The sequence below is a fragment of the Lissotriton helveticus genome, chromosome 6, assembly GCF_964261635.1.
Source record: "Lissotriton helveticus chromosome 6, aLisHel1.1, whole genome shotgun sequence".
NCBI lineage: Eukaryota > Metazoa > Chordata > Amphibia > Caudata > Salamandridae > Lissotriton > Lissotriton helveticus.
In genome coordinates this window covers 1,280,435,088-1,280,459,849 of record NC_136067.1, presented here as the reverse complement: position 1 = coordinate 1,280,459,849, position 24,762 = coordinate 1,280,435,088, and the positions used below count along the sequence as shown (strand labels likewise).

The 24,762-nt window shown below is 43.8% G+C and overlaps 1 protein-coding gene across 2 annotated transcripts in view; it reads left to right on the top strand.

The window, feature by feature from the left end:
• Positions 1 to 24,762, top strand: part of GINS1 (GINS complex subunit 1) — a 375,966-nt gene that overhangs the window by 121,185 nt on the left and 230,019 nt on the right. For both annotated transcript variants that reach the window (XM_078649031.1, XM_078649030.1), the window contains exon 3: positions 15,323 to 15,421. In XM_078649031.1, the coding sequence (XP_078505157.1) occupies positions 15,323 to 15,421 (99 nt within the window). The remainder of the gene's footprint in view (positions 1 to 15,322; positions 15,422 to 24,762) is intronic.

Here is a 24,762-nt window from a genome sequence, read left to right as displayed (position 1 = left end):
TCTAGAAAATCATCTATCTCTCCCTCATCAGTAGGTTGGTTATCAGCATGAAAGTATTTCTCTGTCTCCCTTTTGAATGATCATAATCGAAAGAGATGGATCTCGCCAAAGCCTCCATTTGGGAACGGTGAGCTCACTTTGTTTCCCTGACTGAAAACGCCAGTGGTCAGAAGCTAAGTTGATGCCCCATATCTGCCACCTGTTTGCTTTGCAGGCAAGTTCTTTTGCGGAGCAGGGATAGCAAGAGTCTACAACTTGAAATTGTAATGGTTAGATATTATGTCAAGATCACAAAACAGGTTTAGCAAGCGCAATATCTGTGGAGGCTTTGAGAAATGCACACATCCCTGGACTCAACAGCAAGGCCCTCAGCAACGATGCACAAGAAGAGAACAATTATAAGCACCTGGCAGATCTAGTGAGTTCCCTTTTTGCCCACTGTGTAATGACCTCTCAGTCACATCTTCTCCACACTTTAACGTCCATCAGCAGATAAATATAAGAAAGGAGGTCAGCATAGTAACCGTATCGCAGATATATTCTGAAGGCTACTCACAGAAGCATGTTCATGTTGCAGCTCACAGCACACTGAAATTAGTTGAGTTATACTTTTGTTGCTCTGTTTTACTGCCATCGTGTTCACATAGAGTGTGAGATTAGTCCCTGAGCACCTCTGGAAGCCAAGAATGCAGATGTTACTGTTTTAGGAAGAATGGGTAACCAAAACTCCGTCAAGCGAGGTGTGTTTAGGGGCAATGGTGTCATTTACAATGTTTCCCATTTGTCCCCTGTTCAGATGGATACTGGTGCAAGGCAGATCTAGACACAAAGCCAGTGTAGTTTTCCTTCATCCTTTAAGCAATGGTTATGTTCAAGCTAGAAAAGTCCTTCCCCACAAGAACAAATCTAGAACGTATAGGTCTCCTGGTACCATATCTTCCTCTAATGCCATTTGCTAAATTGGACCCATGGCAGGGTTAATGATTTCGGAAAAGAAGAGCTCAACCATAACAATGAGATCCATATCATGCCATGGTGAAAATGTCACCTCCTTTTCTGCAATCTCGGACATGGTTGAGCAAGGTATTTGTTTAATCCTTTCTGTATGCCCAGCTTGTAGGGCAGGTTAAGACTCATCCGGTTATATCTGGCGAGCACACTAGGCTGGCAGCTATGGAGGAGGTGAGAACGTTAGCACAATGTTACTCATAGCAGACAGGCTAGCTCTGTGAGTTATTTCCCTTTGAATTTATTAAAGGACTTGTTGTTCTTTTAACTATGAACTACGAGTAAATGAAGAGTAAACGTCAGCCTCCCATGTACCCCAAGGAAGCCAATTTCTACAGCATGATATTCTTTCGCAACATGAAGAGTATCAAACTGGGCTTCATAAAAAGGTTGTCTGTTGCCCCAGGTAAGGGCTGCGACAAGGTGACTAGCAAATTGAGGTTTGGGTATTTACTGAATGTATTCCCGCCAATTCCATTGATCCATAAGATGGAAGGCTGGAAACTGTGATCTTTATCCCCAAATACTTCTCCCAAGTTCCAATCCACTTATTTCGACCAGTTAGCTTTGGAGCCCCTGGTAGTTTTCCTGCTATATAAGTATTTATTTTCACAAAGCAGGAGAAGGGTCTGACAAGAAGCAATGCTATAGATGGGACATTACTTCTATATGATGTTTGGACACACAGTTTACTTCTTTTCTCTAGTATCGCTGCACACACCCCTCCTCTAAACCCTTGTTTTAATGAGTTTGTTTGCTTCCGTATTATATCTAGGTATTGAAAATGTTGAAGCATTCTCCATAGCTCCTTTGATTTGTGAAAGCTGTATGAAAAGTCATACAATGTTGTTACTGTCTGTTAGGGTGTATGTCCTTACCTAACATTTTAACCAGATGTTGTGTGCTATTGTATGCGTGTTTGGAGCCCACTGATGGATGGATGCCTTTTAAACATTTGGCTCCCAAGGATGATTTTGTCCCCATTACTCAGTTACACACCTCAGTGAAATTAACTGTGTAACCCGCACTGATTTGGGATTTGCAGAATATGATAGCGATTTGATTACCAAGATTGAAAAACCTCTGTGACTGGTGGGGTGAAATATGACCAATTTTATTTATACCTCATACCTGTACCTTGTGAGTGAAAGTGGTGATTGAGATAGCATGTAATGTCTGGGTCATTTCAGTAGTGGCAGCAAAGATACTGCTTGTTTAGTGCCAATGTTAATAGTGGTTTGGGGTATGGATGACCATTGGGTGATGAGAGCGTGAATAGATGTTAGCGAAAGGTACAAGGACACGAATCTGCTTAATCGCGGAATGTTTTTCATTTGGGATTCTCAATGCACGGCACACTCATATTTCCCAAAGGAGACTTGCACATTGAGTATTTCACTCTTTAGATGATCTCTCCTCAGTCTTTCCTGCACCGCCCAGACCTTGTCCCCTCAGGAGGACGAGAAAGCCAAGAAAGTGTCACTTGGTGGTACACAAGCTAGTTGTTTGTATGCTTTGGAGGTATATCAGTTGGAAGGCGGACACTAAAGAAACCTTTGCCTCATTGGTTATCTAGTGTATTTAAGTATCCTCCACCAAGTGGTGTAGTCCTTTCAGGATCATTCTGTTAGAAGAGGAGCAATCCATAATTTGTAGTATGGCTATTAGGTGGCCTTATACATGGCTGCCATCTCAACATCTATCCAAGGCTAATATTAATGGGTTAATCGGACAACAAAACAGTTTGCCAGGTTCATAAGAGTAGGTATTTAAAGCCTATCGGTCAAATTACCATGCAATTTACACATTCCTTTCAAGTTCACAGTCTCTTCCTTGCTCTTTGGCATATAAAAACTAAACTTTTAAACATTGATTTGCTGTTTGCGTATTAGAGACGGCCAGAGAGAGCAACATTTTGACACAGACAGTTTTACAAACATCACTTATAATGCTTTGGTCACTGCCTGTGACCTCGTCAAATATCACCAGAAAGAAGTTGCTGGCCAATGCAGTAGTACCTTTCTATACTGTCTGTCCGTCTATTAGGTTGTTCAATCTGTAAGAGAAAGGAAATCGGTTTTGTCACCTTTTTGTAATGTTTAAACTTCATTTCCTTGCTTACATTTTTTGTTTCAAATTAAATGAAATGTGATACTGCAAATGTTGTCCAGGATGTTTTAGTTTCCTTCAAATAGTTTTTTATGTTTTGCCACAAATGTATGTAAAACTTCTGCTGTTGAGGGAGATTAATACAAATATCAAAGAAAAATGAAACCGTAGCAACCAGGATATTGAATTTATGAGATGTGACACGGTATTAGAGCCAAAGGGGTAGGAGGAAGAAGATGCATTACCAATGGTATACTTTAACGAAGAAAATCTAACCTTGTCAGTCCGATACCTGTGGATCCCTCCAACCTTTCCCTTTATGCAGTAGAATGTGCCCAACCCCTCCAACCTTTCAATTTATAAAGAAAAAAATGTGCCTGACTTGCTATTGTTGTCCAATGGGCTGTAAGACGAGAACATGCTGGAGGCTGAAATATTTAGCAGTGTTGTCAATGCATTCTATCTAATGGAAGATATTTTGTATGACAATGACAAATTGAACAGCACTGTTGAAAAGTACTACATATGTGTTTAACCTCTTTAGAAATTGATTGTTCTAGCTTACCAAGGCAATTCTGATTTGTCTTTCTCTTGAACATGTCAGAAGAAAAGTGTCCTCACTGGCTGGGACAGATTGGCTTCATACTCCTTAATCTGTCTTCTAATGGAGAGTGATTTGGTTAGTGATGTTTCTTCTTTTTTTGTCTTTACCTTACTGTTTGAGGTTTCTTCTAAGCTCTGATTATGAGATAATTTCTCTGATACGGATGTAATGAAATTGTACTCCTTGTGCACCTGAAACCACAGAGTTTAATGTCACATCTCCCCACACTACCACCACCTCTCCACCTTGGATGAGCTTGCATTTGAAAGATGGGGCTCTTGGACTATTCTTCACCCTTTTCGTAAGCCTGAGAGGCTCTTGAAAGTAAGTCACATCACCTGTTTTAGACACGATGATGTAGCCTTTGGTGCGGAGTAGTGGCAAGTAAGATAAAAAAAATAAAAAACCTTCGACTGAAACGCTTCCATCATTTTTTGCAGAGCGCCGTGACGACATTTTGGAACAATAGGCCACAACCTGATCTTAATGCAAGTCAACTGAGGAAGATTACAGACCCTGTTCATCTTGCGAGCATTATTTTCTCTTTCACACAGTCTTTCCAGCAAATAACCATTTTGGTACTTCATGGCCTCATTCAGAGAGGCACTCAAAGAGCCTTTCTGTTTTCTTGCCAAGCCTAAGGAGTGTTTTTCATTTGATAATCTGGAGGTTTACCCCATCGTTGCTTTCCATCCCTGTCTAGCCCTTAATTTGTCCAGGTAGTAGTTTTTGGGGTAACAAAGCATATTTTTCACCATCAGACTTTGGGTCAGAGCAAGAGAGAGAGATAAAGAGAAATAAACTTTAGAATGGTGTCAGAAAGCAGCAAGAAGAGGAATTGAAACTATTCAAACATGGTACTCTTCAGCAACCCTGACATTTGGCTGCACTCCCTGCACGCCCCTAAGAAAGCCTTTTTGATCAAGCACTTTCTTAATTTTTAGAAATTAAGTATAGTCACTTGGCTGTTATTTAATTGCGAGTCAGAGACCTCGTAGAAGAAGGAAAATTGATCTTGAACTGGGCTCCAAGAGCCTACTAAACAATCTGGCACTCTTAGCTGGGAAAAGGTGCTACTGAAGTTACCAACGAAAGCCTTTTCAGACCAAAATTCTGGCTTTCTTCCACAGGTATTACATCAAAATTTAGAAATCTCCTTGTTTGTACTGCACTATTTAGTTAAGTAGTAAACAGTACAGTAATGCCCCCAAAACAGGCTGTTTTTATTTTCATGCTGTTTGAAACCGAAGTTTCCACCCATATCGTAAGTAGAAGTTGTGTGTTAAAATTGCATTGCTATTTTTAAGGTCAAGCCTGCCAGACAGTTGTAGAAGACCTATTGTGGTCTTACTGAGAGCGTGCATGGGCTTATAGCCTGCCCATGGCTTACCATTGGCTGGCTTTATTGCCACTTTAGTTTGCTTGCTTCTTATTTGATAGCTTTCCTGCATAGCCTTTTTATCTTCTCTCCAATTGGTTGGCTTCTATTCCTTTCACTGCTGACATTTAGCAAAATATTTCTTTTAGCATCAGCACTCCATGAGTGCTGGTGTTTTCTAGCGATCTCCCTCCTGTGCTTCTCTTTCTTGGGGCTCCACGTTACTCTCTCTCCAGTATGCTTCTTTCTCCCACCCAGGTTCATGTTTCCTATTTCTCTCTTCCCCATGTGCTCCTCTGCCCCGCACTCTGTGTTGCCGTGTCTTATCGGTTTACTTCTGTACCCCCTTCCGTGCACCAACTGCTGTCGTAGGTGGGCTTCTCTTTCCGCTCTCTACGTTGCTCTTCATCGCCCACTGGTTCTCTTTCCCTCTCTGCTTTTATGTTGCTCTCTCACATGTGCTTCTCCCTTTGCCCTGACATTCTCCCTCATATTGCCTGGGGTGTAGCTTGGGCAGTATGATTGGGGGAGTGTGAGCTTCAGATTTCCCATCAATCATGCGTCTTGTTAGAGCACATTATATGTGAAGCGGGACATGAGGGGGGCCTAAGGAACAGTGGAAAGAGAGGCGTGCAGATTGTTAGGGGTACATAACACGCAAACTAATAAACATTTTTAAGGCCTTCAAAATATAGACAAGAGCGTGTGTGGGAAACGGCCACTACAACGAGGCCGTTTCAACTAAAACCATAACCACGCATGCATTACTACGCATGCGTGGTTACAACGACAGCCTTTACCACGCACACTTTTACTACGAAGTACGTAGTAAAGGCATGTGTGGTAAAGGGTACAAATAAAAAAAGGGGGGGTTGGGGGGGCTAGCCCCCCCCCCAAAAAAACACTAACCTTTAGAGAAGATGTGCAGGAAATCGGCGGCGCAGGGGAAGGAAACGGCCGTTTTTTTTTTTACGTATGACGTCACCACGGAAAAAACGTGGAGAAGGAAAAGCGTGAAAATAGTGTTCCGTTGTAACGCATGCGTGGTAAAGGCATGCGTTACAACGGAGTTCGTTGTAATATCATACAACCAGCGTGTGTGTGTCTTTTTGTCAGCGTGGCCATGTAAAAATCTCAGGTGAAATTCAACAGACGGTTAACAATACCCGACTAAAAGTACTTGTACCCAACTTATTATTACAGAATACATTTTCTAGGGGGAGGTGTAACACCCAAAACACCCCCACCCGGAGCAACATCCCTGCATAGTGCTCCCTTTGCGTTACTACCCTATCCCACCCTCTTTGCTGTTTACTGCCACCTGCTTCCCCAACCCACTCCTCTGCAAGATTAAAAACAAAAAAACACTTTGCTCTACTTTTTTTTGTTTGTTTTTATTTCCAGATCCAACCTGGATCAGTAAATGAAAAGAAACAAAAAGGCATGCATATGCTCGCCAACAAAATCCCACAGACATTTGTAATTTTTTTAGCCATGCTGCACAGCATCACCAAAAACAATTGGAAAACCCAATAGGTCCTAAAGACGAGACCTATTGACCTTGCCATGCTCGTTTTTTGTTCTTTTTGCATGTTTTGCCTTGAAAAATCTGGTGAAATTTACACAGGAAAAATAGCTGACCTGGTGGAAAAGTTTGCGGAAATCTATGCCTACCCACTGGCCAGAACTTTACTGGATCAATAATATTCATCCCGGAAATACAGATTTCCATTATCTGTACTTTGCGTGCAGGATACTATACAACTCCATAGCAAGTCTAATAATGATGGCCTTTATAGCGTAACTGCTCATTTAGGCTCTAATATCTTTACAGTCGTGTGTTTTTTCTACACTTTCAGTGCCCCCGTAATATAAAAATCGTTCAGCCTTTGATCTTGAGGATGGCTAATGTGTTTTTTTTTCTTCATGAATTCAGCAATGAGAATCCAGTAGGGGAAACCAGGGTTCTCATTCACTGCGAATCAGCCAAGCTTCCTACCCTCAATTTCAAGCCCCAATTCTACTAGAATTACTTCTCCCTTAATCTCTTTTGTCGTCTTCAAAATGGTGCAAGAGAAAAGATAGGTTACGAGGGCAACAGACAGTACCTTTGGTCCCAAAGTAAGTAAGAGTCCTTTGAGTGACTTCCTATGTTAATTTAACCTGTGAATACATAAGAAGGGTAATATTTACAAGCATTAGCAAAGCCGATAGGTCTCACCTATGAGAACTATTGGCTTTACTAATGATTTCAGCCATGCTGTGTAGCAGGGTTCTCCAAAGTCAGTCCTGGAGGACCGGATCCATGCCAGATTTTGAGCATATCCCCGTTTAGATAAATGTAGTAGTCTAAAAAATCTGGCATGGAGCCACCCCTCCAGGGCAGACTTTGGAGAACCATTCTGTATAGCATAGGGATGCCAATGGACAACAGAGGGGGGGTTGTAGGGGATGGGCCATCAAACTGACAACAGCTGGGACAGCAAGCTGACTGCAGTGATGGGGGGGGCAAGCTGGAAACAGCAGGCAGGAAAGGATGATGAGTAAATTATAATGGAGGGCAGGGGGGGAGGGCAGTGGTGTAACAATAGCCCCCGCAGTGCGTAAGGGCCTACAGCTCCACTGAGCCCCCTCGGGCACTGTGTACGGGTTGTAGGGACCCTGGCCTTAAAGCTCCTGACTGGGTCCGGAGCGTGGAAGCCCACTTCTTGAACTTTGCAGCCCCCCCCCCTAAAGTTTCATTATGCCTCTGGGAAGGGGTGTGGGAACACGTGACAACTGAGAGCGTGTGGGAGGGGCATCCTGACAACAGAATGAGTGGGAGGGGCCGGGGGCAGCAAGCTGACAACATGGCGGTTGGGAGGGGCAAAAGCAGCAAGTTGACAACAGAGGGCAGGTGAGAGGGGATAGGGCAGCAGGCCGACAGTGGAGGGAAGGCGGGAGAGGCTGGTTAAGCGAGCTGACAATGGAGGGTGTGCGGGAGCTGATGGGGAAGCAAGCTGACAGCGGGGACAGGTGGGTGGTAAAGCAAGCTGACAACACAGAGTGGTCTGGGACAGCACCCAGATATTTGGAGAGCAGACTAGAGGGAATGGGGATGCATACGGGCAACAGGCAGAAAGGGATGGGGAAACAAATGGAACACAGAGGGAGGGCAAGAGAAGCTAACAAACAATGGAGAGCAGGCTAGCAGGGCTTGGTACCAAACGGACAACTGAGTTGTGCGGAAGCGGGAACAGCAAAAAAAGTTTGGCAGGAAGGAAACCAGAATGGCAGCTGAAGGTGGGGAAAAAAGTGGAACACCATTTGGGAAGAAGTACACTTGGTGGACCTCTGTAAAATGCATGCTTTCTTAGAAAGTAATCTCTAAAAAATGAGCAGTGGAAGCAGGTATGTAATGCGTTCATGCTCATGGGGAGAGACATGCACAAAAAGATGACGAATAAGAAGCAAGCACAGGAGAATGACAATGAACCCAAATAATGGTAAGCAGTGGGCGGGCTTTACACCTGCTGTAAACTAAGAACATTCCTCATAACAGACAGCACATGCCCTACCTTAGGCAAGACCGAAAAACTGGAAGTTCTTTGGCACCTAAGGTTCGGCCCTAAATTTATGAACTGGATACAGCTTCTTTACACAGGCTTAAAAGGCCAGGTCAGGGTCAATAACTGCCTCTCCAGGATTTTCGCACTGAAAAGGGGCACAAGACTGGGATGCCCTCTGTCCCCGCCTGATTTTCTCGTTAGTACTAGAACCACTGGCCTCGTGGGTGAGATCGGATCCATTGATTAGAGGGTTGAAGTGGACAGAAGGACATGAAGATTGGATATGTCTTTACGCAGATGATATCCTGCTATATCTGGCGACCCCCTATTAATCGGTGAGCAGAATCCTAAATATCTTCACAAACTTCGGTAAGTATTCTGGGTATTCAATCAATTGGTCCAAATTAGTGATTTTCGCGATACAGGGGCCGATTTCTAGACTGCTTTAGGCTGTGAAGTAGAAATAGCCACTGATGGATTCCGATACCTTGGTATTTATATTACTCCGGATCCTCAGATCTTCCACAACAGAAACCTGGCCTTCCCTCTGGAGAGATTGCCGAATGATGCCAAGCACTGGAGATCACTGCCTCGCTCCTTGTTGGGCCAAGCTGCCCTTTTTAAGATGCTTGTTCTCCCCCGGTTTCTCTACATCCTTCAGAATTGCCCACATAAGGTCCCCGAGTCCTACTTCAGAAATATATAGAGGGAGGTGCGAATGCTGCTATGGGATGAGAGGGTGCCCCGTATGGCGCTACATAAATTAACAAAGGGTTGGTACGATGGTGGTATAGCTGTCCCAGATATGCGTCTATACTACTGAGGTCACAGTTGATAGTGATGAATCGTTGGATCTATCGCTCCTCTCTGGACCAGGCATATCTGCTTGATGATTATCAAATGGGTAGGGAGGGATTCCTGGGAGCCCTCTATTCTGAAGCCCTGAAAAGTCGATACCTGGGCCCAATAGCCCATACGGTGGAGATTTCGTGCCAGGCTAACGGACGTCTTGCCTAGTCGGGCGTACAGACACAAGCCGCCCCACTATGGTCCACCCAAAAGCTTGGATTACTCTGTAACCAGCCTGCCTTTGATAGGTGAGACACTATAGGAATCTCTACAATAGGCTACCTGGTGAAAAAGAGGAAGATACTCACATTCACAGAACTGAGAGAGCAATATGAACTAGCTCAGTGAGAGGCCTTCCGTTACCTGCAGATACAGCATGCCCTTCAGGCTGCAATCTCTAACATGACAAATATACCGTAATCATCCCCTCTGGAAGACCGATTGCTCTCGGAACCTGTACTGGAAAAGACAGTATCTTTAACATATAAGAAACTATGTAACAACCTGCCAGAACTGTTTCACACTCTGCAAGAGAGATGGCAGGCCGATGTAGGGCAACTTGAAGATGATGACTGGCAAATAGCACTGATATCCCCAAGGGAAGCAGCTATACCCCTTAGGCTTCGCCGGATCCAATTGAAAATCCTACATAGAACTTATTTCACAGGGGCTATGTTAGCAAAGACAGGGAAGAGACAAGATGCGCAGTGTCTCTGAAAATGCAGCGATGAAGCCACATTCTATCACACAATATGGGAATGTCCCCACGTACAAACTCTATGGGAGAAGGCTACAACACACAAGCAGAGAGCACTAGGGAAGGAGATTACATTAACACGACGATCGGGACTCCTTAATATATGAGAGGCTACAGACCTTACAGAAGTAGAGCAACAAATGACTACCCTGGGATATACACTAGTGAAACGCGCAATTGCAATGAAGTGGGGAGTGGAAGAGCCGCCATCCCCAAAGGGTTGGGCTAGGGAATTATACAAATGCATGATAGCAGAAAAAGAGGTGTTCAAATCCAGAGGTTGTCCTAAGAAATGGGACAAAAAGTGGACTAAATGGGATGAGTACCATGGTGAACTGTGTATCTCCCCTACCAAGGAGATGGACATGAGGAAAAATATTGGAGATGTTATGGGAATGAATGACTGATTTATTACTGAGTCCCTATTAAATGTTTGAAGCATGTAACTGTACTGCACTGAATATAACCTAAATGTGACTTACCTGTTTTCAAATCAATAAAAAGATTTAAAAAAAAAAAAGAAAAATACCTAAAAACTGGCACGTTTGCCAGGCCCAAACTTATTGACTGCCAATGCAGTTTATAGAAGCTGTTTATGACGTAATGACATTAAGGTCGGCCTCCTATTTGAGCAGGCCAGCAATCCATTTTCTCCATGTTTACCATTGACATAAATGATGCCTGTCCTTATCTTTGTAAGAACCTGTGAAGGTGTCAAGTCATCTACACCATAACATTGATAAGACCCCTAATGAAACATCAGTCTGGGACAAGTGCCTTGTACTCTATGATGGTCAGATAATGGCAATAACTTAGTCTGAATTGTCATTTTTGCCATATTTGCCCTACTGATGCAGCATCCCGTCCTACGCTGAGAGCTGTTACTTAGCCAAGGAGGAGAGGAGCTGGTTCCAGCTAATGTTTGTTTCTGTTTCGAGGGAGCACCGGCTACTGATAATTATAGCTTCTCGCTGCAAACGGTATGCAGTGTGTTGAATCCTAAGAAACTATATATCCAAGTTAAGCTAATCCATGCTCGTAGTATAGCACATAGAAGCAGCCTTTAGAGTGTTAGATTGTCAAATGACGTTTCAACTCTTTTAGAAACGTTCATATTATTGTCGTTAGAGACATGAATCAGCACTGTTTTAATATAGCCTTATAGCCCGCCGTAGCGGGCTATACCGGCTATTAAAGGCCCGCTGAATCGTTAAAGGCCCGAGCCGAAGGCGAGGGACTTTAACGAAACAGCGGGACTTTAATAGCCGGTAAAGCCCTGCTACGAAGGGCTATAAGGCTATTAGAACATTCTGCCACTAGAGGGCAGAATATTCTAACAAATTAAACAAAGGGTTCTCGAAGCTCGAGGGGATATAAATCCCCTCGAACTTCGAGAAGCCTTTGTAGAACATTGGAATGTTGCTCTGCGGGCCTTTACCGGACCGTAGAAGCAGGGAGCACTCCATTGTCTGCAATGGAGCTCCCAACATTCCAATGTTCTAATAATATTTCTCTGTGGTTATTTGAGACTGTAAATATAAAGTGTCTTAGTGCAGATCTGGTGTGTGATATTCTAAAGAACGAAATTGGGTTTCAATTACCATTGCGTCCCTGACTACTTATTTACTGAGGAACTGTTAGTAACCCAGAAAGTCTCAGACACCACATCAACTATGTGTTGAGTGGAGTTATGTGGACCTACAACAACTTGTACTTTCACGCTCAAGCGCTGATACACTGAACTAATTTCAGGCACCCATGCTTGGGAAAGTCAAATCTTGTAGAGCTAAGCCAAAGCCTTTGTTTACGCAACACTTCCAGCATGTCCGAAGTGTTTATAATGTATTGTGTTAGCTAACGAAGTGAAAGTGCTATTTAATGTCCTTTTAATGCCTGCCATCTGCTGTTATGAGTATAATGAAAATTCGCCTATTTTAGATGTAAGAATAAGGCTCTCATTCTGTGGGTATACACAAAATGTTCATAGTTGCATCATAAAGTAAAACAGAAGTGGCCCAAGCAATACAACTGTTTCTGTTCTCCAATTATGTACCATGGGTGACTTAATACCCGCCAATTGTATTGCTGTGATTTATGTTTGAATAAACTTAATTTACCTGAAGTTTCTTATAAATGATACACTCACAGTATCAGCCAAGTGTAAACAGATCGAATGCCCTGCAGTGAGTCCTGGTTGTCATGCACCAACACTACACATGGCTTGGTTCTTATTAAAATAATAATAATAATAATTAAAGCAAGCATGATGCCCTAATAGCTTAAACGCTTGTGCTGAGACGTGCTGTGATCAGGAGATCATGAGTAAAACAAATTGATCCTTCCATGGTTCCGAGGTAGTTAAATTGAGTATCATTACATTTAAAATGGTTATTAGTGTAACATATAACCAGTTTAATGAATGTAAGCACATTTATATAGTGCTCTAATACTCCTAGGAGTGTCATGGCACTCTGCACCTCTGCCAACGCTCAGCTAATGTTTACTATTACAGTAAATAATTGTTTTTTAAGTATGACTTCTGTCTAGAGGATACTATTATAGTCTTTATATGACATTTTGATAACATTTACATTCTTTATATTTATGCTTGAAACAAATAAATGCATTGCTTGTCTTATTTTACTGTCCTCTCACGTAAGGATAGCTATAGTGGTAATGTTACACCGCAGACACATATCAGCAGGTTTGCTATAATGGTAATGTGACAGTAGTTACCCTTCCCATCGCAGGTGCTTTACTCCCATGGAGGTCTCCATAGGTGACACCCCCTCGATCCAGATCTCATTTATATAACAAACTAAAGGCTACTGCCTCTTCTCCTGTGTATCAGCTGGTGAGGAAGTAAACAAGCATTTGCAATGCAATAGGTCTCGCAGTGACGCGAGTGTAAGCTATTGGCATTGAAAATGACAATGCCTTTTATTTATGTTTTTAAAACGAAAACAAAAATAGAAGGCATTGTTATTTGCAATGTCCATAGCTCAAACTCGCGTAAATGCAAGACCTATTGCATTTCAAATGCTTGTTACAGTTGCTAACATGGTCTGTGCATAGGTTGCACCTCATTAGTACCAATTAAACACCCAACTATTGTAAAAAGCAACAGAAAGGTGACAAGGCATCCTTTGCCAAGGGCCTTCCACTACATAACAACGTATGTCATTGTGATTTAGCAATCGTTGAGCAGTTTGAGCTGGAAACAATTTTTTGGGGTTAGAATCTACATATTATGTAGCAGATGATGGATTATCTGGCAACTGCTGCAAATCGAAAATTACGCAAAAAACGCAGTGGCCTCACAATCGCATAATTCTAGAGCTCCTGATTATGGGACATGTAGTTTACCCTTTCGGGTTCAAAGTACGGGGTGAAGTCCCAGCATACAAAGTGCGGTTAGCTACAGAGCTCAAATAGGCACTGCCAGGCTGAGCTCAGTCCTCCCACTTCGGAGCTCAGCTCTGTCCCCATGCACCAGGAGCGCCAGTCTGGAGTTATACTTATGGGCAGGTCCGCTCACTGCATGAGAGAAGGATTCCCGAGACGGTTTGACTGGAAAAGCCCTCTGGGCCTGCACAGCGCTCTGGCCCGTAGTCTCACAGCCCAGCTCTCTCTCTCTCTCTGCACCAAGGGCTTGTAAGAACACGAGAACTGAGACATCCCCTGTGAGAGGTCATAGGTGTGACATCCCCCAACACAGACTTCTCTCCAGCAGGGAAAGGGCTTTGAGACCTGTACCCGCGGAGGCTGGAAAATGTGGCACATTACAGATGCTCTTAGTCGAGCTGTACCTCCTAGCACCAGGGCACCCTGGATTTCCTCTGTGACATGCCCTGCCCTGCAGAGACTTGCGGAATGGACGTTTGGGAAACACTGGGGGCGCTAGCAGAATGTGTCACTGTGCAGATCATCGGAGATCACGCTGCAGCGATGCGTAGCGCCTTAAACAAGCTGCGTCCGCGTGCACGTCTCCTGTCCGCGCAGGCACAGTGAGCAGGAGACATGGAGGGACAGAAGATGGGCACGAGTGTGAGCGGCATTGAATGAAAGTGGGAAAGTGAAAGCGCAAACGCGTGTCCCAGGGTGGGCCAGGAAAGCAAATAGAAGGGCATTGAATGTAATTGGGAAAGTGAAAGTGTGCAAATCGCCTGTCCGGGCGCGTGCACATCTCCTGTCCCCCTTCTCTAGCAAAACCGACGACAATACGTCTCGCTAAGGCGGGCAGCGCATGCGCTGCATCGCTAGGCGAGACCTAAAAAGGGCTTAGGTTTCTTGTTCTGATCTTTAGAGAGGTGGCTCAGACCCATACTTTTACTTCAGCTCTTAGGCTGCGAACTTAAGGGTATGCCAAGAGGGTAGGACTCTGTGAGACAAACCCTCCAAGGCCAGTGAAGCATGATGACAATCTTAAAATAGCAAACGGTGCTCTGACTGGGCACTAAAGGGCGGGTACAGAGGAGCAACTTAGTACTTTCTAAAGAGTTCAAATACATTATTTGCTCACTCAGTATTGCAGAAGTATACATTACAAAATATTCTCAATTTATGTTCTGTATGTTGCTTAACTGTGTTGGGGTGGCATTGAGAAACATATATGGGAGACAGCTGGACAAAACATGCCCTCTCACAGAATGCTTTAGGAAAGAGAAAAAAGAATTTGAAAAGCAAGCACTCGTGGTAGAATAGAAGGAGCCAATCAGAGAAGTGGTAAAGAGTCTATGCTGCATGGGAGGGACAAAGACATTTTGGACAAGCAAAAACAGATAGAGCCAGCAAATAGAAAGCAAGCAACTGTGAATGACAAAACAGAAAGCCAATTGTAAGCAATGGGCGGAATGCATTCCTAGATAAGCTTTCAGCATGTCCTTAATATGTCTTTACAGCTGACTGGTAGGATTACACCTAAAAATGGAGACATTGTATAGCCTGAGCCTGTTCTTAAAAGTTGGCTTTTCCTTTCTCTGTGGTACAATCAAGGAATCTAGAGGCTATTGTAGTGTTATTTGAAAGTATCTTATTCCGTTAACATGAACAACTTATCCCTCTTCCAGCAATGAAGCCAAGTCGGAAGGGCGAAGTGACCTGATTCCAACAATTAAATTTCGTCACTGTTGCTTGCTGCGAAACAGACGGTGCATTGTTGCCTATCTGTAAGTATTTAATGAGAAGCGCTTTTTTAGTCTGTGCTATCTTGGGTGATGAGCATGGGAAAAGGGTGCTGTCTGAGGTGCACTGATGTGGTTATATTGTAATTTAATGGTGCCTTTAGAAACTTGATTTGATATATCTGTTATGTTACCACCGGTAAACTTCATCTTATGGAAATTGCTGCTTCCACTGTACAATTTTTAATAGATACAATTTTAGTTACCCATGATGACCATGAAGCGTCTTGCTGATGATTGCTGACTTGATTTTTAGGTCGAGCTTAGAGGCAACGCATGTGCGCTGCTCTGTGAGGCATGCTGTTATCCCTCTCTGAGGTTAGACCATGCCACCACTTTCCATTTGTTGTTTTATGTGCCTTTCAAAAATGCTTTAATGTTATTGATGAAATGCTGGTTTTTGTCCCGCCTTTGGGTGTGTGTTTACTCTCCTGGAGTCCGGCTGTGTTAAGCGTGCCCTTACTTTTTGATTTATTTGTTTATTCTGAGCACTTTTTTTTATTGAGTGGTTCCCTGACGTATCTTGATGCTTCTCTGGCCCAGGCTTATTAATACGCGCGTGTTGGTCTGACCGCTAGTTGGACATCCACTACTTGTACGGGAGCGCTTGCATAGGTTGTTCCCTTTGCGCTCGCGTGCAAGCACTTTTAAATTATACTGTTTTTCACCGCTCTCGTATTCCTTTACTATATTTATGTTGCTGCTCCTTCCGCCCCCTCCCATTGTCAGTTTTACTCCTGTTGCTGACGGACAAGCGGAGGCAGCGGGGACAGCAGAAGGCAGGCAGCTCTTCTCTCCTAAGATGGCGGCTCCCACAGTCTCCATGTCGGCCCTATAAACAAGCCTCCTCCGGTGCTCCCTTGAAGCCTCCCAGCGAAGAGCAGCCCAGTTCTGTACAGCCGCTGCATTTTTTACAACATGACGATCTTTCGTTTAAGAAAAAAACGTATTTCTGTGTCGATAGACTTGCTTTTTCAACCAACGCTGCAGGGCCTCCATTGGTTGAACAGAGCATGGGCTGCAGTCTTAAAATCAGAGCATGTCTGAGAGTGGGGCGGCTCTGGCCGGAAACCCCAAGTTGCCGGGCAAGAAGCAAAAGTTGATCAACGATGAAAATAGCAACTGGTGCACCTTAGTATCTATGTATGTCTTGTGAATCTGTGAGTACTTAAGTGCATTAGGTGACTGCTCCAGGGGATTCGAGAACACTGTTTGGTGCTAAAACAGATTAGAGAATACCATAGAAGATACTTCTCTCCAGGTCAGTATGCCCACCCATCTCCCTAAGGGCCCATTTCCAAGAACAACCGGTCTCATTTGGGAGGGCCGACCTACAGATTGCTTCCAATAACAAGCATTGGCATAGCCAATAGGTCTCGCCTTTGGGACTTTATAAGTGTTTAGCTAAAGCTATTGTTAAATTTAACAAGTGAAATGTTATCTCAAGAAGCACATAGTTTGAGTAAAAGACTGTTTAAAATAAGAATAATCTCTCTCACACCCACAAACTCCTTAATGCAACAGCAGGTGTGGGGAGGCACACACGGAGAAAACACATACCACAAGTATTTAGATTTCCCTTGGCAACAGCCATAGATATTAGATGGCTTGACCCGGCCCCATAAATACACCATTAGAAGGCAAGAATGCAGACAAAGTAAACCAGGCAATGGGGGGGGGGGGCGGCTGAGAAGGACCTGCTCTCATATAATGTGAGCATCATTGCTTATCATATTAATGCAAAAGAACTCAGAATACTGTTGTGATGGCAGTATCTTACTTCTATTTCGCCAGCAAACGCTTACTGGTGTTTTCCATTACGGTTTTTAGTGTCACGCTTTTATTATTACATATTTAACAAGAAACCGCAAGCTTCCATATCAAAACCTTTATAATAGAAAACCAAGAGGAACTGAAAATGTGCAACGCCTCAACAACATGAAATACAAGTAGGCGCTATCCCATTCTCCAAGTTACTGTTGAAAGAAATAAAAAATACAAATTGAAGGGGCAAAATGTACTGAAGTCAGAATCCAGATCACAAAGACTTGTTTAAAAAGTGATTGGCTGGCACCTAATAATCAAGACAAAGTTATACGTCGGCATAGTGCATACATAGATAGGCGTATGAAACATTAGAAACTGCATGGAGAAGTGCACAAAAGTACGAGCACGTAAGAAAAGCTTAGCACACAAATTGGAGTCGGGCACAACGGTTTGCTAAACTCTATTGTTCGAAAATATTTTATGAAGTCAGAAACACTATGTATACCACACTCTACAGAGCTACTATTATTAGAGACCAGAAACAAAAGTGTCCGACCGCAGGATTATTCATCAGACCTGTGAAAACTATTCCAGATCTAACCACTAGGCGGCACGAGTGGCATAAAAAACTAACCCCCAGATTCATCATTGTCCTGTTTTGCGAGTCCTTAATAGCGATTATTAAGGAATCGCAATTAAAGACTCGCAAAACGGGATTCATGTAGAAATCGCAATATTATTTGCGATTTCTACAGCTTCCATAAGGATGCGATTTCAGGGGTGTCCAAAGGACACCCTGTAGCACCCCTGAAATGAAAATGTAGACTGATGTTGCGCACACACATGTCCAAAGGACATGTGTGTGTGTAACATACAACTTAGAAAAATGCACTAATGTGCATTTTTCTAAGTTTTCGCTATTTACCACGAAGTCAAACTTCGCGGTAAATAGCGGCCAAAAATTGCGATTTCGCAATTCTAAAATGGTTCATGAATTGCATTTAAGGAATCTCAAATAGAGATTCCTTAAATGCAATTCCTTGCAATTTAGCGATTTCGCAATTTGCGCTTTTTGCATTTGGGATGATGAATCCCAAATGCAAAAATTGCGCTCGCAACGGGCCAGATTCTCAGAATCTGGCCCTTTGCGAGCCGATTTTCCGTTGATGAATCTGGCTGTATAACACCAAACTAGTGCTTTACCGAAGTTACTCTTCCTCTGATTAGACGCTTAAGAGCGTTAAGTAATCCGCAGCAGGAGTCGGGAAACCTAGCTTAAAGATACAGCCGTTTTATCTTAATTCCACCGAAGGAACAAAAGGCAAATCCTCCTTGACAAGGCGCACACGCTCCATAGTTTGTTCATGGTGAAGTCCGTGTCATCGGCTTTATGTGGCTCGGCTTTTCCCACCGCGATTAAAAGTACCCAACTTCCTCAAGGCAAGCACGTCGAACACAGAGTACCAGCAAAACGCTGCCCTTAGCTATAAAATAAACCCAACGAATACATTAAGCAACCGCTCGCCGTCAGCAAACGTAAAATGTGGCTATCACGTTCACAAAGATCTAACAAGGAATTCAAGGAATGCAACGTCCCGCGAGTGGTGCGCGCGAGAGCGAGCACCAGGCCATATGTTTTGAATTATCGCGCCTGTGTCCGGGCACGGTAATTCTAAACATATGGCACTGTGCGGGTAACCGCAAGCAATAGGAGAGATGTGGCTCACTGGTTAGAGGCGGCAGACCTGTAAGCAGAAAACGGCCCGGGACCAGGGTTCAATTCCCGACGCGGCAGGGTCTTGGACCAGGGTTAACGGACTCGATAATTCTCGCCTCAGTGCCTACTCTAACCAGGGAACACACTCGGTAACTCTGGGCATTAAGCTTGCCTCATCTCTACAACGGCCCCCCACAGACGCCGGGGATGCCTGGTTTCACCTTGGAGATACCCAGAAAGGGACCATCTCACAGGGAAAACCAGGACGGGTTCCCCAGCGGTCTACAGCGCCAGGACACTCGGGTAGAGTAACAGTGCGCTTTACAAGTATCCCACATTTACATTTAAATTTACACACGCACAAGCGTGTGTCGTGTGCTTTTTGAAGCCCTTACAATAAGTCTCGCAGAGCTGCACATGCGCGCTGCTAGGCGAGACTAAAAACCACTGTAAACTTCCCAGTAACTTCCGGTAACCTGCTGGTGTCCTCACATTGAAAGCAGTTTGTCTAGTTTTAGAACGTTCTGACTGTTCTCGGTCTTGAATCTTTTCTGTTAAACTGGCCCATTCCTGGAGCCAAACTGTTTAGTGTATAAATGGTGTAGAGTATTTTTTTCAACAAAATTTGCAATTGCCAATCAGTGCCAAATGTGTGTTTCCTCCACTCTAGTGCTGTAAATGTAGTTTTTCCACTGGACAGCATTTGCAAATGCATTTGCTAAATTGGGTTGTGCATCTGTTGCACTAAGTGGCTTCCGTCTTAATTTTGTATTGTGCAGAACTTATATGTTGCTCTTAGAAAAAAAAACACACGTTCTCATCTAGTATACCAGAGTGTACTCGATGCCTCCGAGTTTATACAAGTACTGAGAAATATACTTTAAAACCAATTTCAAATTTAGCCCAGCAAATTAAGAGAAAAAATATGCAAGGCAAAATTCACCAGTACAGACCAGCCATTTTGGTATACTAGGAACATGTGTTATGTCTGCTACCATTCGAAGAAGGTAACAAATCATGGCTGAGTTTGTGCTCCTCCAAATTTGAGTTGGTCCTTCTTTTAATAAACTGCAGCTTTATTGTCCGAGTCCACCGTGCCTGCATGTAGAACCCAAAAAACATAAATCTGTCTGTAGGAATGTATCTACTGTAAATGTAGAAAGAAAAGAAGTCAATTGCACCCAGGCCGAAGTTGAGAGTTGGACAGCTTCCAAAGGAAACTGACTCTCGGTGCTGTTACTGGGTTGATGTGAACTTTTCTTTGAGGCTTATAGCCCTAGCGAATTAGATTTGTCCACTTCTCTCTATTGGTTTTTATTTTTTCTAGCACTGATTGCAGCGGAACGCGACCACACACAAATGTTCTTTATTTAATATATGTATTGGTAAACATGCATCAAGCGCATGACACAACACTCCTGGAGTTGATCACAAATCTGGTCTAAATAAACACACCTTTTGAGATCAAAGCTAGCAGAATTTTCAATTTACAGCAGTAGAAACAGTATTTGACTCCGCAGTACGCTCTGACACAATTTGCTACTACATTTCTGTACATAACTATACCAATTCGTACAGGCTGCCTCCTGTTCAGGTCCTGTGATTTAAGAAGTCAAACCTGCTAGGAAATTGTAAATTATAAATACGACTTTTGTTGGATAAAAGAACAACAGCCAGATTCATCAAGCTAAATTGCACTCGCAAAGGGCAAGATTCTCTGAATCTTCCCCTTTGCGAGTGCAACTTTTGCATTTGGGATTCATCATCCCAAATGCAAAATTCGCTATTAAAGAATTCGCACATTTGCGAGGAATAGCATTTAAGGAATCTCTATTTGAGATTCCTTAAATGCAATTCATGAACGATTTTGAAATTGCGAAATCGCAATTTTGGGCCGCTATTTACCGCGAGGTCAAACCTCGTGGTAAATAGCGAAAAAATAGAAAAAGCACTTTAGTGCATTTTTCTCAATTGCTTGTTACACACACACATGTCCTTTGGACATGTGTGTGCGCAACACCTGTGTAAATTTGCATATCAGGGGTGCTACAGGGTGTCCTTTGGACACCAAGGCACCCTTAAAATCGCAATCTTATTTGCGATTAGCTAATTGCTAATCGCAAATAAGGAATGACTCCCCATGCATTCCTATGGGCCTTTAGGCCCATAGGAATGAATGGGGAGTTATTCCTTATTTGCGATTAGCAATTAGCTAATCGCAAATAAGGAATCAGTGGGAATCGCAAATTCATTTGCGATTCCTACATGAATCCCGTTTTGCGAGTCTGTAATAGCGATTCCTTATGAATCGCTATTACAGACTCGCAAAACGGGAGTTTGATGAATCTAGCTGCATGTTTAGTGTAGTTTGCCACCTCTCTGGCGTGCTATATTCCTAGTTTCACAGTAATCACTTCTGCCACACAATACCCACTCGGTTTTGCATCACATGAAATATTGAGAAAATATGAAAATGTATGTACGGTGTTTTAGAACACTTGTATCTCGCCCTTGACGTTGACCTACACGTGGGGGGGGGGAGGGGCGGTTTGGGAGAGTACCGTTGGACAAGGTCTGTTACATACACCCCGGCTAACTTGTCGAAGGTAGGTTACCGTGCTGGTTTCAAGCACCCGTATGAACTTCTGTACCTTTTCGTCTCATGACATTTTTGTGATTAGACCACCTAAGAATATGTGCTAGTCATACACATTTCACAGGTTTAAACCTTTTTATATCTCCTACTTGTATTTCATTATCGCTTCTATGTACACAGTTAGTATATATATATTTTTTATTTCAACCCTGCAGTAAGTATTTCAGGCCCGTTTGATATCTACTGTGCATGTAGATGTATTAGATTATTGACACTGATTATTGTAATTTGTTCTCGAACCTTACCTGGTGGTTCTATATGCTATGAAATGATGATCCTTATTAATTCATCCACCCCTCGGATACCTCTCTGAAGTGATCCTGCTTTTTACCCATTCTTTTCCCACCACTTTAAATTTCCTTTTCATATGTGAGTAAATATTAATTCCAGGGCATTATGTTCTTTTGAACTTTCAAAGGGTGCGCTGTTTCATACAGTGTAATGTACACGCCTTGCATTACATCATTTTGTAAAACCTTTTTGTTAAGGCCAGTTTATGCTTTCAGTTGTTTTATGCGGTACATGTTGAATTAGTCCGTGTAAGCTTTAAATGGAGCAATGCCTTTTCCAGTGCTCCAAAATACCATACACACCTTTTTGTTAGTGAATAACTTTTCTTGCATCTGAACTGTATTTTAAACATTGTTCAAAAGTTTTTTCTTGGTTTTAAGTGACAAAGCATTTGCAGAATTTCTCATATTCTAACTGCTCTAGACAGTGCTGCTGCACTGTGTCTTTGTTCCCGTTGGTAATTTCCACATTTTAAGACCAATAGGCAGTGCTGCACCTGCTTCTCTGGTTCAGTTGGTAATTCCTCATTCTAAGTCCTAAAGCCAGTCCTGCAGCTGCTTCTCTGGTCCGAGGGGTAATTCCTCATTCTAAGTCCTCTAGGCAGTGCTGCAGCTGTGTCTCTTCCCAGTGGTGATTCCTCATTCTTAGTCCTCTAGACAGTGCGGCAGCTGCTTCTCTGGTCTCAGTGGTAATTCCTCAATCTAAGTCCTCTATACAGTGCTGCAGCTGCTTCTCTGGCCCCAGTGAAAATTCCTCATTCTAAGTCCTCTAGGCAGTGCTGCAGCTGTCTCTCTTCCCAGTGGTAATTCCTCATTCTTAGTCCTCTAGACAGTGCTGCAGCTGCTTCTCTTGTCCCAGTGGTAATTCCTCAGTTCGAGGCATGTGGGCTGCTGAATTCATATCTGTGCAAAGATCGCCGCCTAGTGTTGGGTCCGGATGATTGCACATTGTTGTCCTGGAAGAGTCTTCGAAGTATCACGAGATAGGTGGCTCCTCCCTTGGACTACAGTGCGCATGGGCATCCTCTCCATCCTCAGATTGTTTTTCTCCGCCATTTGGTTCGGATGTACTTTCCTAATCTCCAGGTTCGGAATCAAGAAAAACTCTTCAAAAGGCCTTCGGATCCGTCGTTATTGTTTAGCGCTCGGTGCCGATACACTTTTACAACTTTGTTACACTCCAGTCGTCGTATCGGGCCGTGAGGCCTTCTCGACCCCACGTGGACCGACCGTCGATGGAACGAAGTCCATTCAAGTACTGCCCGCAGTGCAACTCGAAGTTCCCGCACACAGACAAGCATCCAGTGTGCAATAAATGCCTATCTCCGGATCACAATGAAGATAGTTGCCTAGCCTGTGCCCAGTTCAGATCGAAAAAGACTATTCGAAATCGACGGGCGGCGAGGCAAGAAATGCAACGATCGGCGCCAGAGCCCGATAACATCTCCAATGATGAAGAAGATCTAGCGAGCGCCGAAGAATCTGATCAAGACGACAGACAATACTCTGAGCACGACTCCGAATATTACCCCGAAGAGGGAGAACTAATCGTCGATCTCGAGGACTATGATCAGGACATCGTAGCAGTTGAAGACGACTCCGATGACGGCGAGGGGCGAACCGTGAGTACACCGTCCCATATAGACACTACACCTCTATCAGAGACTCAGGTCGAGGCATCGCCAGCAGGCCTTAGCCGAGATCAACATCCTCGTTCTACAGCCCCGCCATACCGCCCGGCTAAGAACACATCAAAAGAGCCCTCTGAGACACATTACGCAGCATCGGTTCAATCGAAACCGAAACTAATCGACAATACATTCTTCGGACCGAATTACGTCGAACCGAAGGTATCGAAGCTGCAAGGCGTCGAACCGAAGGCCACAGTACCACTGCAACCTTCGAAACCAAAGACCGTCGAGTCGACATCGAAAAGCAAAGCAGTCGAGTCGACCTCGAAGTCAAAGGCCGTCGAGTCAACCTCGAAGCCAAAACACGTCGATTCGACACAAAAGCAAAAGCACGTCGAATCAACCCCCAAAAAGCACGTCGAATCGAGCAAATCAACCTCGGGTATCGTCAAAGGAAAAAAAGCGGTCGACGACAGAACAAGGCCTACGCCCAAAACTACAGTCGAACCGAAACCGAAGGTGGGCGAAAGGAAATCGGTCGAGCCGAAGCCCATCAAACCGAAAAAGGGCGTCGAGCCAAAACAGCAGGCTCCGAAACACCATAAGGACACTGTCGAACCGACAAAACCGCTCGGTCCGAAACAGGTCGTGAAGCCAGCCAAGGAAGTTCAACCTACAAAGCCTGTTGAAAAACATCCAAAACCGATCCAACCACCTAAAACGGTCGAAGCCCCAAAAAGCGTTGACCCGAAGAGACAAAAACCAAGGGTTACAGCACCAAAACCAAAGACTGTGGAAGAGGAACGTATTCACCCAGATCCCTCCACAGAGGACCAGTCAAAACTCTACATTGACCCAAAAACTGGTAAAGTGACTGTTTATACCAATAAGAAAAGACCTCTACCACCTGAAGACCTTTCCAAGATACCCCTAAAGAAAAAGAGAGACTGTGCTACCTCTCCTATATTCTTTGAACCTATCACTCCTGCTATGCCTACTCATCCTTATGCACCAGCATCACCGGCACGCTCTGACTACAACCCTGATGAAGATCAGGACACAGATGTAGGTTTTGGGTATCCACAAAACCCACTTTCAGAGCCAAACACACAGCCATGGGGTGAAGGAGGGGAACCAGACACTGAAGGGACTCTGCCCATTACAGACCCTGCAGTATACCCTACTAAGCCATCACCCACAGAGGGTACAGTAGCATTTAATTCACTGCTAGATAGAGCAGCAACCTACCACAATGTAGAGATGCA